The sequence below is a fragment of the Rhinopithecus bieti genome, unplaced genomic scaffold, assembly GCF_001698545.2.
Source record: "Rhinopithecus bieti isolate Rb0 unplaced genomic scaffold, ASM169854v2 scaffold_30337, whole genome shotgun sequence".
NCBI classification, from domain to species: domain Eukaryota; kingdom Metazoa; phylum Chordata; class Mammalia; order Primates; family Cercopithecidae; genus Rhinopithecus; species Rhinopithecus bieti.
In genome coordinates, this window is record NW_016813238.1 from 324,304 (window position 1) to 337,642 (window position 13,339).

A 13,339-nucleotide genomic window follows, 5' to 3' on the forward strand; every position below is an offset into this window, starting at 1 on the left:
GAGCCAACCGCGGCAGCTCCACGGAGCCCTAGAGGCGCGGGCCGCTCGCCTTCGCCGGTAAACATGACTCAGCATCCTCGGTGGACTCGCCCCCCCGCCCTGGAACAGATGTCTAAAATCCATCGGCGTGGAAACGCCACGCCCCGCCCCGCTCCCGACTCCTTCAGCTCAGGCCCCAGAACTGACCACCCCACCAATCCCCTGCCCCAGTCCCTCTGCCTTCTCTCCCATGACTACCTGTCCCCCAGGGCCTGCCTGACCCCTGTCCAGCGGCCCTTAAGTAAGGTCTGAGATGTCTAAATGCCCATACCTCAGTTTCCCCATCTTTAGAACAGGGCTCTTGTTTGGAACTGTGCCCGCCACAGCCTTCAGTAAGTGCTAGCTTCATCAGTATTCAGTGGCAGTCAGTTACTTTTCCAGGGCTGCCTTATGCTTGAAATTAAATCTTTGCTATCCAGAGTTAGGACTGTCCCTGGACTTCCTAACTTGCCTCTGCTCTCAGGTGTACCCTCTGGTCCCCTCCTCTCTCGGGGCCAGATCATCTTGCAGGGGGCACATGAAGGTGTCCGACTCTGCAGCATGCTCTCTTGGAATTTCTGGGCTAGGTTTCCTTTCGATTATCCTTGGTCAATCCCTGGTTCGAGGGCATGACCCCTCCCAGATTCACTGCCCCCCAGGATCCTGGGGATTCTGAGCCCTAAGCTCTGCGATTTGCAGGTCTTGGCTCAGCATATGGTAGTGATTGTAGGGACGGTGGTAGACAACAATAAAATGACCTTATGGCCAGGCACAGTGACGCACACCTGTAATCCCAACACTTCGGGAGGCTGAGGCAGGAAAATCTCTTGAGGCCCGGAATTTGAGACCAGTCTGGGCAACATAGTGCGACTCAGTCTCTACAAATAATAAGAAGAAAATTAGCCGGGTGGGGTGGCTATGCCTGTAGTTCTAGCTACTCAGGAGACTGAGGTGAGAGAAGCGCTTGAACCCAGAGTTCAAGGCTGCAGTGAGCTATGGTCATGCCACTGCACTCCAGCCTGGGTGACAGAGTGAGACCCTGTTTCAACTAATAAGACATAACTGGGATGATGAGCGGAGAAAGGGATTGCCAGCTTCTCCACTTCCCTTCCACTTTTTTCCTAGGACTGAAGAGGAACTGGCAGGCAGCACAGGGCTGTGATTAAGCACAGGGTTCAGGAAGGAACCCGGCCACCCGGGTTGATTCTCTAGTTAAGAGCAGAGTGGCTCGTTTCACATTTCTTTCTTTTTTTTTTTTTTTTTGAGACAGAGTGTCACTCTGTCACCCAGGCCAGAGTGCAGTGGCATGATCTCAGCTCACTGCAACCTCCACCACACGGGTTCAAATGATTCTCCTGCCTCAGCCTCCCTAGTAGCTGGGATTACAGGTGTCCGCCACCATGTCCGGCTAGTTTTTGTAATTTGAGTAGAGACAGGGTTTCGCCATGGTGGCCAGACTGGTCTCAAACTCCTGGCTTCAAGTGATCTGCCCGCCTTGGCCTCCCAAAGTGTTGGGATTACAAGTGTGAGCCACTGTACCCGGACTTGTTTCACATTTCTTTTTTTTTTTTGAGATGGAGTCTTGCTCTCTTGCCCAGGCTGGAGTGCAGTGGCGTGATTCAGCTCACTGCAAGCTCCACCTCCTGGGTTCACACCATTCTCCTGCCTTAGCCTCCCAAGTAGCTGGGACTACAGGTGCCCAACACCACATCTGGCTAATTTTTTTCTATTTTTAGTAGAGATGGGGTTTCAGCATGTTGCTCAGGCTGGTCTCGAACTCCTGACCTCGTGATCTGCCCGCCTCAGCCTCCCAAAGTGGTGGGATTACTGTGTGAGCCACCGCACCCGGCCTCATTTCACATTTCTTAACCTCTCTGTTAAATGGGGAGGACAACAGGGTATACTTCATAGGACTGCCATGAGGGATACACGGAAAGGATTTAGCATGGAGCTCTGCACATAGTAAACCTGGCTGGAGTAGTGGCCATTTTAGTAGTATTGTAGTATGATGATGAATGGCTTTGGATTAGTAATGACCTTTCTTCATACTTCTCTGTTTTCTCCCTGTAGCCACTGTGACTTACGACCCATCAGATAGGAACCTAGTTTCCTGCTAACATAGAAAATCCAGGCTGGGCGTGGTGGCGCATGCCTGTAATCCCAGCACTTTGGGAGGCCGAGGTGGGTGGATTACCTTAGGTCAGGAGTTCGAGACCAGCCTGGCCAACATGGTGAAACCCCATCTCTACCAAAAATACAAATATTAGGCTGGGCGCAGTGGCTCATGGCTGTAATCCCAGCACTTTGGGAGGCCGAGGCAGACAGATCACGAGGTCAGGAGATCGAGACCATCCTGGTCAACATGGTGAAACCCCATCTCTACTAAAAATACAAAAATTAGTTGGGCATGGTGGCACATGCCTGTAATCTCAGCTACTCAAGAGGCTGAAGCAGGAGAATTGCTTGAACCAGGGAGTTGGAGGTTGCAGTGAGCCGAGATGGTGCCACTGCACTCTGGTCTGGTGACAGAGGGAGACTCCGTCTCAAAACAAAACAAAGACAAAACAACCAAAATTCGCCTGGCGAGGTGGTGGGCGCCTGTAATCCCAGCTACTAGGGAGGCTGAAGCAAGAGAATTGCTTCAACCCGGGAGGTGGAGGTTGCAGGGAGGCAGAGGTTGCAGTGAGCTGAGATAGTGCCATTGCACTCTAGCCTGGGCAACAAGAATGAAACTCTGTCTCAAAACAACAACAACAACAACAACAACAAAATCCATGTAACTTTGGAGTTTCAAAGTAAATGTGAAATCTGGAATAGTTGAAGCTTCCGGGAATCACAGAGGCCAAATTGCGAGAGGTGTACATTATGGAAGGTTAAAAGGCAGGGGAGGCCGGGCGCGGTGGCTCACGCCTGTAATCCCAGCACTTTGGGAGGCTGAGGCGGGTGGATCACAAGGTCAGGAGATCGACACCGTCCTGGCTAACACGGTGAAACCCTGTCTCTACTAAAAATACAAAAAATTAGCCAGGCGTGGTGGCGGGCGCCTGTAGTCCCAGCTACTCGGGAGGCTGAGGCAGGAGAATGGCGTGAACCCAGGAGGTGGAGGTTGCAGTGAGCCAAGATCATGCCACTGCACTCCAGCCTGGGTGACAGAGCGAGACACTGTCTCAAAAAAAAAAAAAAACAGGGGAAACCTTTGAAATGGCAATCATCGGAGGCCTCACCTCCTACCTCTTCTTCAATACCCAAAGCTGCTTCTATGGTTCCTGGTGGTTGGGAGAGGACACTGGACAAGACTGTGGCAGTGGACAGGTGAACACCCATAACATCTTTGGAAATACTTGGAGTTGTGAATGACAACTGAACTCCAAACAGACACTAAAGGGAATCGCTGGTTTACAGTCTAGCTGCAGGCGGAGGTGACCTGGCCACAGGAGCCTGGGTACTGTGAGGTTCACTCTGACATCTCTCTGGGGGTCATTCTCTTCATTATTTTCCTCGAGAGCAGGGACTAAAGCTCAGGTCTGTCCTTTCTGGCAGGGAGCCTAACACCATAAAGAGACTTTCTGCTGCTGGCTTCAGGGCTCTGGGAAAGGACCCTGTTTAGCTGGCGTTAAGTTATGTGCTCATCTCTGATGGATTCAGCCAGGGGAAGAAACGCAAGGGTGGGAGAGGATGGTTTTAGACAAAGAACAAGAGCCATTCATATGGTCACCAAAATAACCTACTAGAAAAAGGCAGTCTCAGTGGCCAGGCGCAGTGCTTCATGCCTGTAATCCCAGCACTTTGGGAAGCCAAGGCAGGCAGATCACTCGCGCCCAAATTTGAGACCAGCCTGGGCAACATGATGAAACCTCGTCTGTACAAAAAATAACAAACCTTGTCTCTACAAGAAAAAAATTAGCTGGTCATGGTGGCGCTCACCTGTAGTCCCGGCCACTCAGAAGGCTGAGGTGAGAAGATCGCTTGAGCCTGGGAGGCAGAGGCTGTAGTGAGCCAAGATTGTGTCACTGTACTCCAGCCTGGGTGTGACAGAGTGAGACCCTGTCTCAAAAAAAAAAAAAAAAAAAGGAAAGAAAGAAAAAGGGAGTCAGAGAGAGTCAGTGGTTACTGTTGGGCTAGAGTCATCTGAGGAATCACAAGGTCAGTGATAATGGGGCAGTGGCTACTGAGACTCGCCTTCCTATTGATTGAGGTTTTGTTATGTAACACAGGATTTGGGGTGGGAATTCAGTTCTGTGTGGATGAGTAACTGATTTGGAAAACCCTGATTGGAGTGTTTCTCAGAACCCCAGTAGAGGCCAGGCGCGGTGGCTCATGCCGTAATCCCAGCACTTTGGGAGGCTGAGGCGGGTGGATCACGAGGTCAAGAGATCGAGACCATCCTGGCCAACATGGTGAAACCCCATCTCTACTAAAAATACAAAAATTAGTTGGGCGTGGTGGCGCGCGCCTATAGTCCCAGTACTCAGGAGGCTGAGGCAGGAGAATCGCTTGAACCAGGGAGGTGGAGGTTGCAGTGAGCCGAGATCGCACCACTGCACTCCAGCCTGGGGACAGAGCGAGACTCCATCTCAAACAAACAAACAAAAAAGAACTCCAGTAGAACAAATACCATTCAGCACTACCAGGGTTGTGCTAGGTGTGGAAGCTCAGTGAAATCTTAGAGTTGACAATTCTTAGAGAAGGGCCATGTGGACGGGGCTGTTCCCTGGAAAGTGCTGTGACCACTCATTTATTTCGTTGTTAGCCTTTCCCTATTTTCTTTCTTTTTTTTTTTTAGACAAGGTCTTGCTGTGTCACCCAAGCTGTACACCCAAGGAGTACAGTGGTGGTAATCACTGCAGCCTCGAAGTCCTGGACTCAAGTGATACTGCTGCCTTGGCCTCCCGAGTAGCTGGGACTCTACAGGTGTGCACCATCACATGCCCCGCTAATTTATTTTTAGTATTTTAGAAGCAGTGTTTTGCTATCTTGCCCAGGCTGGGCTTGAACTCCTGGTGTCAAGCTCTCCCACCTCCCAAAGTGCTGGGATTATAGGCAAGAGTGCCCAGCCCCAGAATTCTTACAATGACTTACAAGGCCTTATGTGATCTTGTTGCCTCCCTTTCACTCTCTGACCTCATCTTTTTTTTTTTTTTTTTTTTTTTTTTGAGATGGAGTCTCACTGTGCCACCCAGGCTGGAGTACAGTGGCTCACTGCAGTCTTCACCTCCCAGGTTCAAGTGATTCTCCTGTCTCAGCCTGTCGAGTTACCTGGGATTACAGGCACGTGCCACCAGGCCTGGCTAATTTTTGCATTTTTTTTTTTTTTAGTAGAGACGAAGTTTCACCATGTTGGCCAGGCTGGTCTCGAACTCCTGACCTCAAGTGATCCGCCTGCCTCGGCCTCCCAAAGTGCTAAGATTACAGGCGTGAGCCACCGCGCCTGCCCCAGTGAGTTTCTTCTTAATTGCAACCCGGATTCTCAGCACCCTTTTCATCTTGCTTTTCCTCAATAGCCCTTACCAGCACCTGACACACATCATCTGTTGTACTTGCTTATTTGGCACATATGTATCCACAGCGCCTGGAACACTGCCTGTAACGTGGAAGGTGTTCTATCTGTAGAGTTTTGTCGAATGAATGAATGAAGCCGACCAGTGCACAGGGAGTGCAGTGGTGCGATGGTAGCTCTCTGCAGCCTCCAACTCCTGGGCTCCAGTGATCCCCCGGCTCTGCCCACCCTTCTCCACAGCCACTTCCGGGCAGAAGCCAGCAAAGCGGCGGCGCAAGCGGTAGGGAGAGAAGAGCTGAGGCCCCAGATCAGCGGCCGCAGGCAAGGTCGCTTAGCGGGCACCCGGCCTGGGTATTGGGGCGCGGGTCGGGGGCGGGGCCGGAGCTCAGGGGTGGGGCCGGAACGGGCGCCTGCGCCATAAAGGCCGTGGCGCGCCCCCGCGCCTTGCTCGCTGTGCGCTGCCAGCCCTCCTTCCTCCTCGGCGCGCGTTCCAGTCCGCGTACCTTCTAGTCCCGCCATGGCCGCTCTCACCCGGGACCCCCAGTTCCAGAAGCTGCAGCAATGGTATCGGGAGCACGGCTCCGAGCTGAACCTGCGCCGCCTCTTCGATGCCAACAAGGAGCGCTTCAACCACTTCAGGTGCGGGCGGGCCGGAGGCGGGGGGCTGCCACGCGCGGCGCCCGGAGTCGGGCACGCGGGGATGGGGTCTGGAGGCGGGGGCAGTGGTGCCCGGGGACCCCCGCTCCCCACCTCCAGGCCACGGACTGGGGCCCAGGCAGAGGCTGCACTTCGTCCTTGGAGTCCCCTTGGAGTGCGTTCCTGGGGTCTTGCGGCCTCTCCGGGGGTCTCGGCGCCGGGTCTGCTTCGTCACGAGGAAAACGGGCCTCTACATGGGGGCGTTTCCCCTCCCCCACCCCGTGCAGCTCCGGCCATTTGAGCAGAGGCTCCTTTCGCAGTTGTGAGGAGAGGCCCTGGCTGACGCAGCAAGCGGGAAAGGGCTGTCCCTTTCCATCCGCTCCTGGCCACATGGGCTTGGGACCGTTTGCCGGGCGGGCAGCCCGGGCGTGGGGTTTGAGGGAGCTGGGTGGAAGGGTGGAGACGTCGGGCGTGATTCCTGCAGAGGAGACCTGTGCACGACCGGGAAGTGGGAAGGAGCATTGGAGGAAATCATGGGCCGGGGTGTGGCCGAGCGAGCTCTGATCACTGATGCTGGTGCAGGAGGGGCGGAGAGCGACTGTGGCTCTGGACTTGACGTCCCAGTGGCCATCCCTGTCATCTGGATGGGTGCCTGAGTAACTTACGGCAGAGAGTGGAAGCCCTGGGAGGGGGTGGTCCCCGCCTTCAGTCCAGGCTCCTCACACAGGGTCTGCCTGCATCTAAGGTCTGTGAGGATGGCTTCTTTCTCTGTGCTGCTGTTGCAGATCATCCTGGTGGGCCAGCAGGTGACAGACATCACCACTGTGCTGGGTGGCCGTGGCCCTTGTGGGGTGTGGGTCGGGGAGGATGTTTCTTCTGGGAACAGCTCCTGCTCAGGACAGGTCTCCCACTAGGGAGACCAGGGTGTGGTCAGCAGCATCTCCATCTTTCTGCAGCCTGACCCTCAACACCAACCATGGGCATATCCTGCTGGATTACTCCAAGAACCTGGTGACGGAGGATGTGATGCGGATGCTGGTGGACCTGGTAATGTTCTGCTTGGGGAGGTGTAACTGGTAACCGACAGAGTGATGGGCGAGCTGGACTCCTGGGTGTCCCCAGGACCTTAAGTATCTTGAGTCTTTCCTCTCATTAGACCTCGGTGACCTCCTCTGTGCAGGTGAGGCACCTGCCCTGGCTTAGGTTCTAAGCAGCATCCCAGGGACCCCAGTGTCTGATATCTGAGTAGACCCTTCCCAGACAGTGGGAGAGAGAACCAGGCAGCAGCCATCTGTCTGTCTCATTGGGGACAGCACCAAGCCTTGTGTTTGGGGGCTGACACTTGGGGTGGTCAGTTTGGGTGGGACCAGGCCTCAGTATCATCTCTTCCTAGGCCAAGTCCAGGGGCGTGGAGGCCGCCCGGGAGCGGATGTTCAATGGTGAGAAGATCAACTACACCGAGGTGAGCAGGCCCCACATATCCTCGGGGGCCTCCTTCCTTCCCTTTGGGGTTTATCTGACTGTTAGCCACATTACCCTGTGTCTTCACCCCTTCTCTTGGGCAATGCTTTTGCTTAATGAGGGGCCTAAAGGCCTTTTTCCTCCTGCTTGTAGCAGGGCTTTAGGGTGTGTCTTCCACAAGATTGGCCGTCTAGGTTTGGTGAGCTCCTTGGAATGGTTCCCAGTGTCTGCCTGGGAGGAGGACATCTCATACCCAGAGGGAGAGTTTCTCAAGGCTGACATTTTCCTAGAGAAGTTAACTCGAACATATCCTCGCTGCAAGTTTTAGTAGCGACAAGAAGGATCTTAAGTCACTCAAGACTTCAGCCTACTCAAGCAATAGGAGTCAATAGGAAGCAGTGGTGAGGCCAGGCCTGGGGACCTCTGTTCCTGACTCAGTATGGGAGCCAAGCCTGGAGGTATAATGGACACTGAGCACCCAGACTCTGTCCTCATGATGTCATTATCCTCCTCTTACATGTGAGGAGTCTGAGGTTCAGAGGTCACATCCCTTATCTAAGATATCATAGCTGTAAGAGGCAAAATGGAGATTCACACTCAACCTGTCTTGCATTGTGGGTCTAAGCTGAGAGAGGATGCAATCAAGGAAGGCTTTCTGGAGGAGTGCATTCACCTATAAAATGTGGGGCAGAAATGGGGTCTGGCAGGGTGAGGGTGGGGTGGCGTGAAACCTTCCACCTTAGCAAGCCTCTCACTGGGTTGGAATCCCAAGATGATCCTTTTCCTGCCCACCTAGGGTCTTTAGACCTTCCCTCAAGGACTCCTCTGCTGGCTTCAGGCCGTTTCACTCACGTGGCCGGGCCAACCGCCTGGCACCGGTCACAGACTTCAAGTCTGGTTTGGTTCCTGGCAGTTGGTAGTTGTCGGGCTGCTTGGTGAGGGAAGCTTGAGTTGCATACCTTGCTGCAAATCCAAGGAGCTGAGGACACTGCCTAAAAGGTGCCAGCAAACACCGTGGACACGCATTGGGAGGATGAGGTTACTTCAGGCTTAGTGAGCACTCATCTTTGGAAAGCATTTATTTATTTATTTATTCATTCATTTATTTATTTATTTATTTATTTTGAGATGGAGTCTCGCTCTGTCGCCCAGGCTGGAGTGCAGTGGTGCGATCTCGGCTCACTGCAACCTCTCTCTAATGGGTTCAGGCGATTCTCTGCCTCAGCTTCCCGAGTAGCTGGAACTACAGGTGTGTGCCACCCCACCTGGCTAATTTTTGTATTTTTAGTAGAGACAGGATGTCACCATGTTGGCCGGGTGGTCTCGAATTCCTGACCTCAAGTTATCCACCCGCCTTGGCCTCCCAGAGTTCTGGAATTACAGGCTTGAGCCATGGCGCCCAGCTTCTGAAAGCATTTATTGCTTGTTTCTGACATGTGTTGTCACCATTCTCTGCCTTTGCCCACTGTTGCTCTTTTCTCTCACTGTTCATGCCCTGAACACCTATGGCAGGCCCTTTGGGCCTGTTCTAGGCATATATGGGTCCCCACCCCCATCTCCTCCTGACTGTCTGCAGCACATAAGTCCTTGGGGAGCTCCTACTCCTGTAAGCATACAGTGGGTTCTTGGAACAAGATCATGGTGCTAACAGAGACCTCAGGGCCTGCCTGTCTAGTGGATAGAGGGTCGAGCTATGGCACCATGCCCAGCTGGGAGCATAGCTGCCTGGGGTTGAGGGGACAGTCTTTACACCCTGACCCTCATCCCCAGGGTCGAGCTGTGCTGCACGTGGCTCTTCGGAACCGGTCAAACACACCCATCCTGGTAGATGGCAAGGATGTGATGCCAGAGGTCAACAAGGTTCTAGACAAGATGAAGTCTTTCTGCCAGGTAAGTGGCTACTGGGCCGGACTCGTCCTTGGCCATGTGTGAGTATATGGGAATCTGGGATCCCTGAGGGGCAACTTTTCCTCTATTCTTGGAGGCAGGACTCAGGCTCTCATTGCAGCTTAAGGGAGGGGTTGCCTGTGTGATCGCTGACCCTGGGGGTCTTTGCTGAGGCCTGAATTTCTCCTGGCTCTGCTCTGAAGGAACCTACTGCTGGCAGAAGTGGGGGCAGTCTCTTTCCTGAATTACAGACACCTGTGGGCCCATGGTGGCAAATGACAGAGGCTCGAAATGAAAAGTGGGGCCCCAAGGGCCCGGGCGCAGTGGCTTACGCCTGTAATCCCAGCACTTTGGGAGGCCGAGGCAGGCAGATCACGAGGTCAGGAGATCAAGACCATCCAGGCTAACATGGTGAAACCCTGTCTCTACTAAAAATACAAAAAAATTAGCCGGGCGTGGTGGCGGGTCCCTGTGGTTCCAGCTACTCAGAAGGCTGAGGCAGGAGAATGGCATGAACCCGGGAGACGGAGCTTGCAGTGGGCAGAGATTGTGCCACTGCACTCCAGCCTGGGCAACAGAGCGAGACTGTCTCAAAAAAAAAAAAAGAAAGAAATGGGGCACCTGAGAGACGGGACAGTCAGGGAAAGAAGGAGCTTTTTCTTTTTTCTTTCTTTCTTTTTTTTTTGAGATGGAGTCTCACTCTGTCACCCAGACTGGAGTGCAGTGATGCGATCTCAGCTCACTGCAACCTCTGCGTCCCGGATTCAAGCGATTCTTCTGCCTCAGCCTCCTGAGTAGCTGGGATTACAATTATGTGCCACCCCGCCCAGATAATTTTTATATTTTTAGTAGAGATGGGGTTTCACCATGTTGGCCAGGCTGGTCTCAAACCCCTGACCTCAGGTGATCTGCCCGCCTCAGCCTCCCAAAGTGCTAGAATTACAGGCGTGAGCCACTGCGCTTGGCTGGAAGGAACTTTTTCTAACCTCTTTTGTCATATGCCCTGATCACCTAGTCTAGAAATAGATAAAACGTTGTAAAATTTCCTCAACCCTGGCTGGGCGTGGTGGGTGGCTCATGCCTCTGATCCCAGAACTTTGGGAGGCTGAGGCGAGCAGATCACTTGTTGAGACCAGCCTGGCCATCATGGTGAAACCTCATCTCCACTAAAAATATAAAAATTAGCCAGGTATGGTGACACACGCCTGTAATCCCAGCTACTTGGGAGGCTGAGGCAGGAGAATCGCTTGAACCTGGGAAGCAGAGGTTGCAGTCAGCTGTGAGTGTGCCATTGCACTCCAGCCTGGATGACAGAGGGAGACTCTGTCAAAAAAAAAAATCTCCGGCTGGGCACGGTGGCTCAAGCCTGTAATCCCAGCACTTTGGGAGGCCGAGACAGGCGGATCACGAGGTCAGGAGATCGAGACCATCCTGGCTAACGCGGTGAAACCCCGTCTCTACTAAAAAAGAAATACAAAAAACTAGCCGGGCGAGGTGGCGGGTGCCTGTAGTCCCAACTACTTGGGAGGCTGAGGCAGGAGAATGGCCTAAACCTGGGAGGCAGAGCTTGCAGTGAGCTGAGATCCGGCCACTGCACCCCAGCCTGGGCGACAGAGAGAGACTCTGTCTCAAAAAAAAAAAAAAAATTCCTCATCCCCATTCCCAGCTAACCCTCCAGAAGCAGCCTTTGTAGTTTCCCGTAGCCAGGCGCAGCAGCTCATACTTCTAGTCCCAGCTATTCAGGAGGCTGAGGTGGGAGGATGGCTTGAGCCTGGGAAGTTGAGGCTGCAGTGAGCCATGGTGACACCACTGCACTCCAGTCTGGACAACGGAGCAAGATCCTGTCTCAAGAAATAAATTTAAAAAATAGAAAAGTTTTCTTGTGAAGTCTTCCAGGAAGTTCCTGTGCACGTACACATCTGTCACCTCCTTTTCGAAACATGTACACACGTGCACATGCATGCGGTTTGGTTTTCTGCCTGCTCTTCTGCAGCTTATTTCCACCTGGAAGTATGTAAGCGGTGTCCGTGTGTCAGTGACAGTGCATGTAACATGCCTCCTTTTCCTTGTGTGTAGGGTGGTAGGGGTTGCCTCAGAGACCAGCTAAGTTTCCCCACATCAAGCACTTGCCTCAGTGTCTATCCTAGGGCTGATTCTGCAGGGGTGGGTTGGCAGACGTCCTCAAGCCTGGAGAATGAGGGTGATGTGGGTGTGTCTGTGTGGGCTATGCATGCGCCAAGGGTGATCATCCAAGCTCTTGTCAGCTGTGATCATTTGCTGCTTGTCCTAGGAGCAGTGGCCTCCACATGTGGCTGGTCAACGTCTGGTTACTTTGGCCAAGAGCCACTTTCAGACCTGAAAATGGGCTGGGCACGGTGGTTTATGCCTGTAATCCTAGCACTCTGGGAGGCTGGGCAGTTGGATCATTTGAGGTCAGGAGTTTTGAGATCAATCAACATGGTGAAACGCCGTCTCTACTAAAAGTACAAAAAGTTACCTGGGCATGGTGGCGAGCACCTGTAATATCAGCTACTGGGGAGTCTGAGGCAGGAGAATCTCTTGAGCCTGGGAGGTGGAGGTTGCAGTGAGCCAAGATCACACTACTGCACTCCAGCCTAGGTGACGGAGTGAAACTCTGCCTCAAAAAAAAAAAAAAACCCCATATCTGCAAAAAATAAATAAATTAGCCAGGCATGCTGATGTGTCCCAGCTACTTGGGAGGCTGAGGTGGGAGGATTGCTTGAGCCTGGGAGGTTGAGGCAGCTTGAGTGACAGAGTGAGACGCTTCCCAGGGCAAGGAAGTTGTGGGGTCCTGATGGGAATCTGGATTTCCAGAATGTCATTTAGGGTGGTCAGTCCATGTGACGGGCTTTGGGCCTGCGGCAGGGCCTTTCCAGCCATCTGCTGTGAGTGGCAGAGCCAAAGTGCATTAAAAGCCTATTGCTGTGTGATCGGGCTGGGTGCGCTCAGCCATGCCACATGGCGAGGGTGGCACTGCACCGTTTGGGGTGCTGTTTCCAGGAAAGCCTTCCTTTAAAGCTGGCCACTGGAGTACGTGACTCAGGCTGATAGGGTATTTATAGTTCACAAAAAGTTGCTGAACGGCAGCAATCCCCCAGTGAGGAACATTCCTCATGGCTGTACTCTCTAAAGTTTGCCAAGATTGGGTGAAGACGTTCACTGTGACCTTGATTGTAGTGGCAAAACCTGAAACCAAGCTGTACTCATTTATCAGGGGACTTACCAAGTAGAGTCAGCATATATTCATATACTGTCATCTGGGGCACCGTTAGGAATCAGGGAGCTACAGTTGGACTGACTTGCCATGCTGTTCAGGATGGACTGGGAAGTTGAAAAAGGAAGTTGCAGAATTGGTGGGTATGGTAAAACCTCATTTGGTCAAATGAAAGCTGGATGTAATTGTAATAAAGATAGACACATTTGGCTGAGTGTGGTGGCTCACACCTGTAATCCCAGCACCTTGGGAGGCCAAGGTGGGTGGACCACGAGGTCAGGAGTTCAAGACAAGCCTGGCTAACATAGTGAAACTCCGTCTCTGCTGAAAAAAAAAATACAAAAAAGTTAGCCAGGCATGGCGGCGCGTGCCTGTAGTCCCAGCTACTCGGGAGGCTGAGGTGGGAGAATCACTTGAACCCAGGAAGGGGAGATTGCGGTGAGTCAAAATCACGCTACTGTACTGCAGCTTGGGCAACAGAGTGAGACTTTGTCTCAAAACTTAAAAAAAAAAAAAAAAAGACACATTTTTCCTCTGGGATGCTTCGTTATAACAAACCTTTGACAGTCAGGGAAGGAGATTTTTTTTTTTTTTTTTTTGAGGCA

General features: G+C 52.8%; 1 protein-coding gene across 1 annotated transcript in view; it reads left to right on the forward strand.

Moving 5' to 3' along the window:
• The first annotated feature begins 5,806 nt into the window (after nucleotides 1-5,806).
• Nucleotides 5,807-13,339, forward strand: part of GPI (glucose-6-phosphate isomerase) — a 46,466-nt gene continuing 38,933 nt past the window's right edge. The window contains exons 1-4 of the mRNA XM_017847868.1: nucleotides 5,807-6,154; nucleotides 7,108-7,198; nucleotides 7,545-7,613; nucleotides 9,383-9,502. Of these exons, the coding sequence (XP_017703357.1) occupies nucleotides 6,033-6,154; nucleotides 7,108-7,198; nucleotides 7,545-7,613; nucleotides 9,383-9,502 (402 nt within the window). The 5' untranslated portion in view covers nucleotides 5,807-6,032. The remainder of the gene's footprint in view (nucleotides 6,155-7,107; nucleotides 7,199-7,544; nucleotides 7,614-9,382; nucleotides 9,503-13,339) is intronic.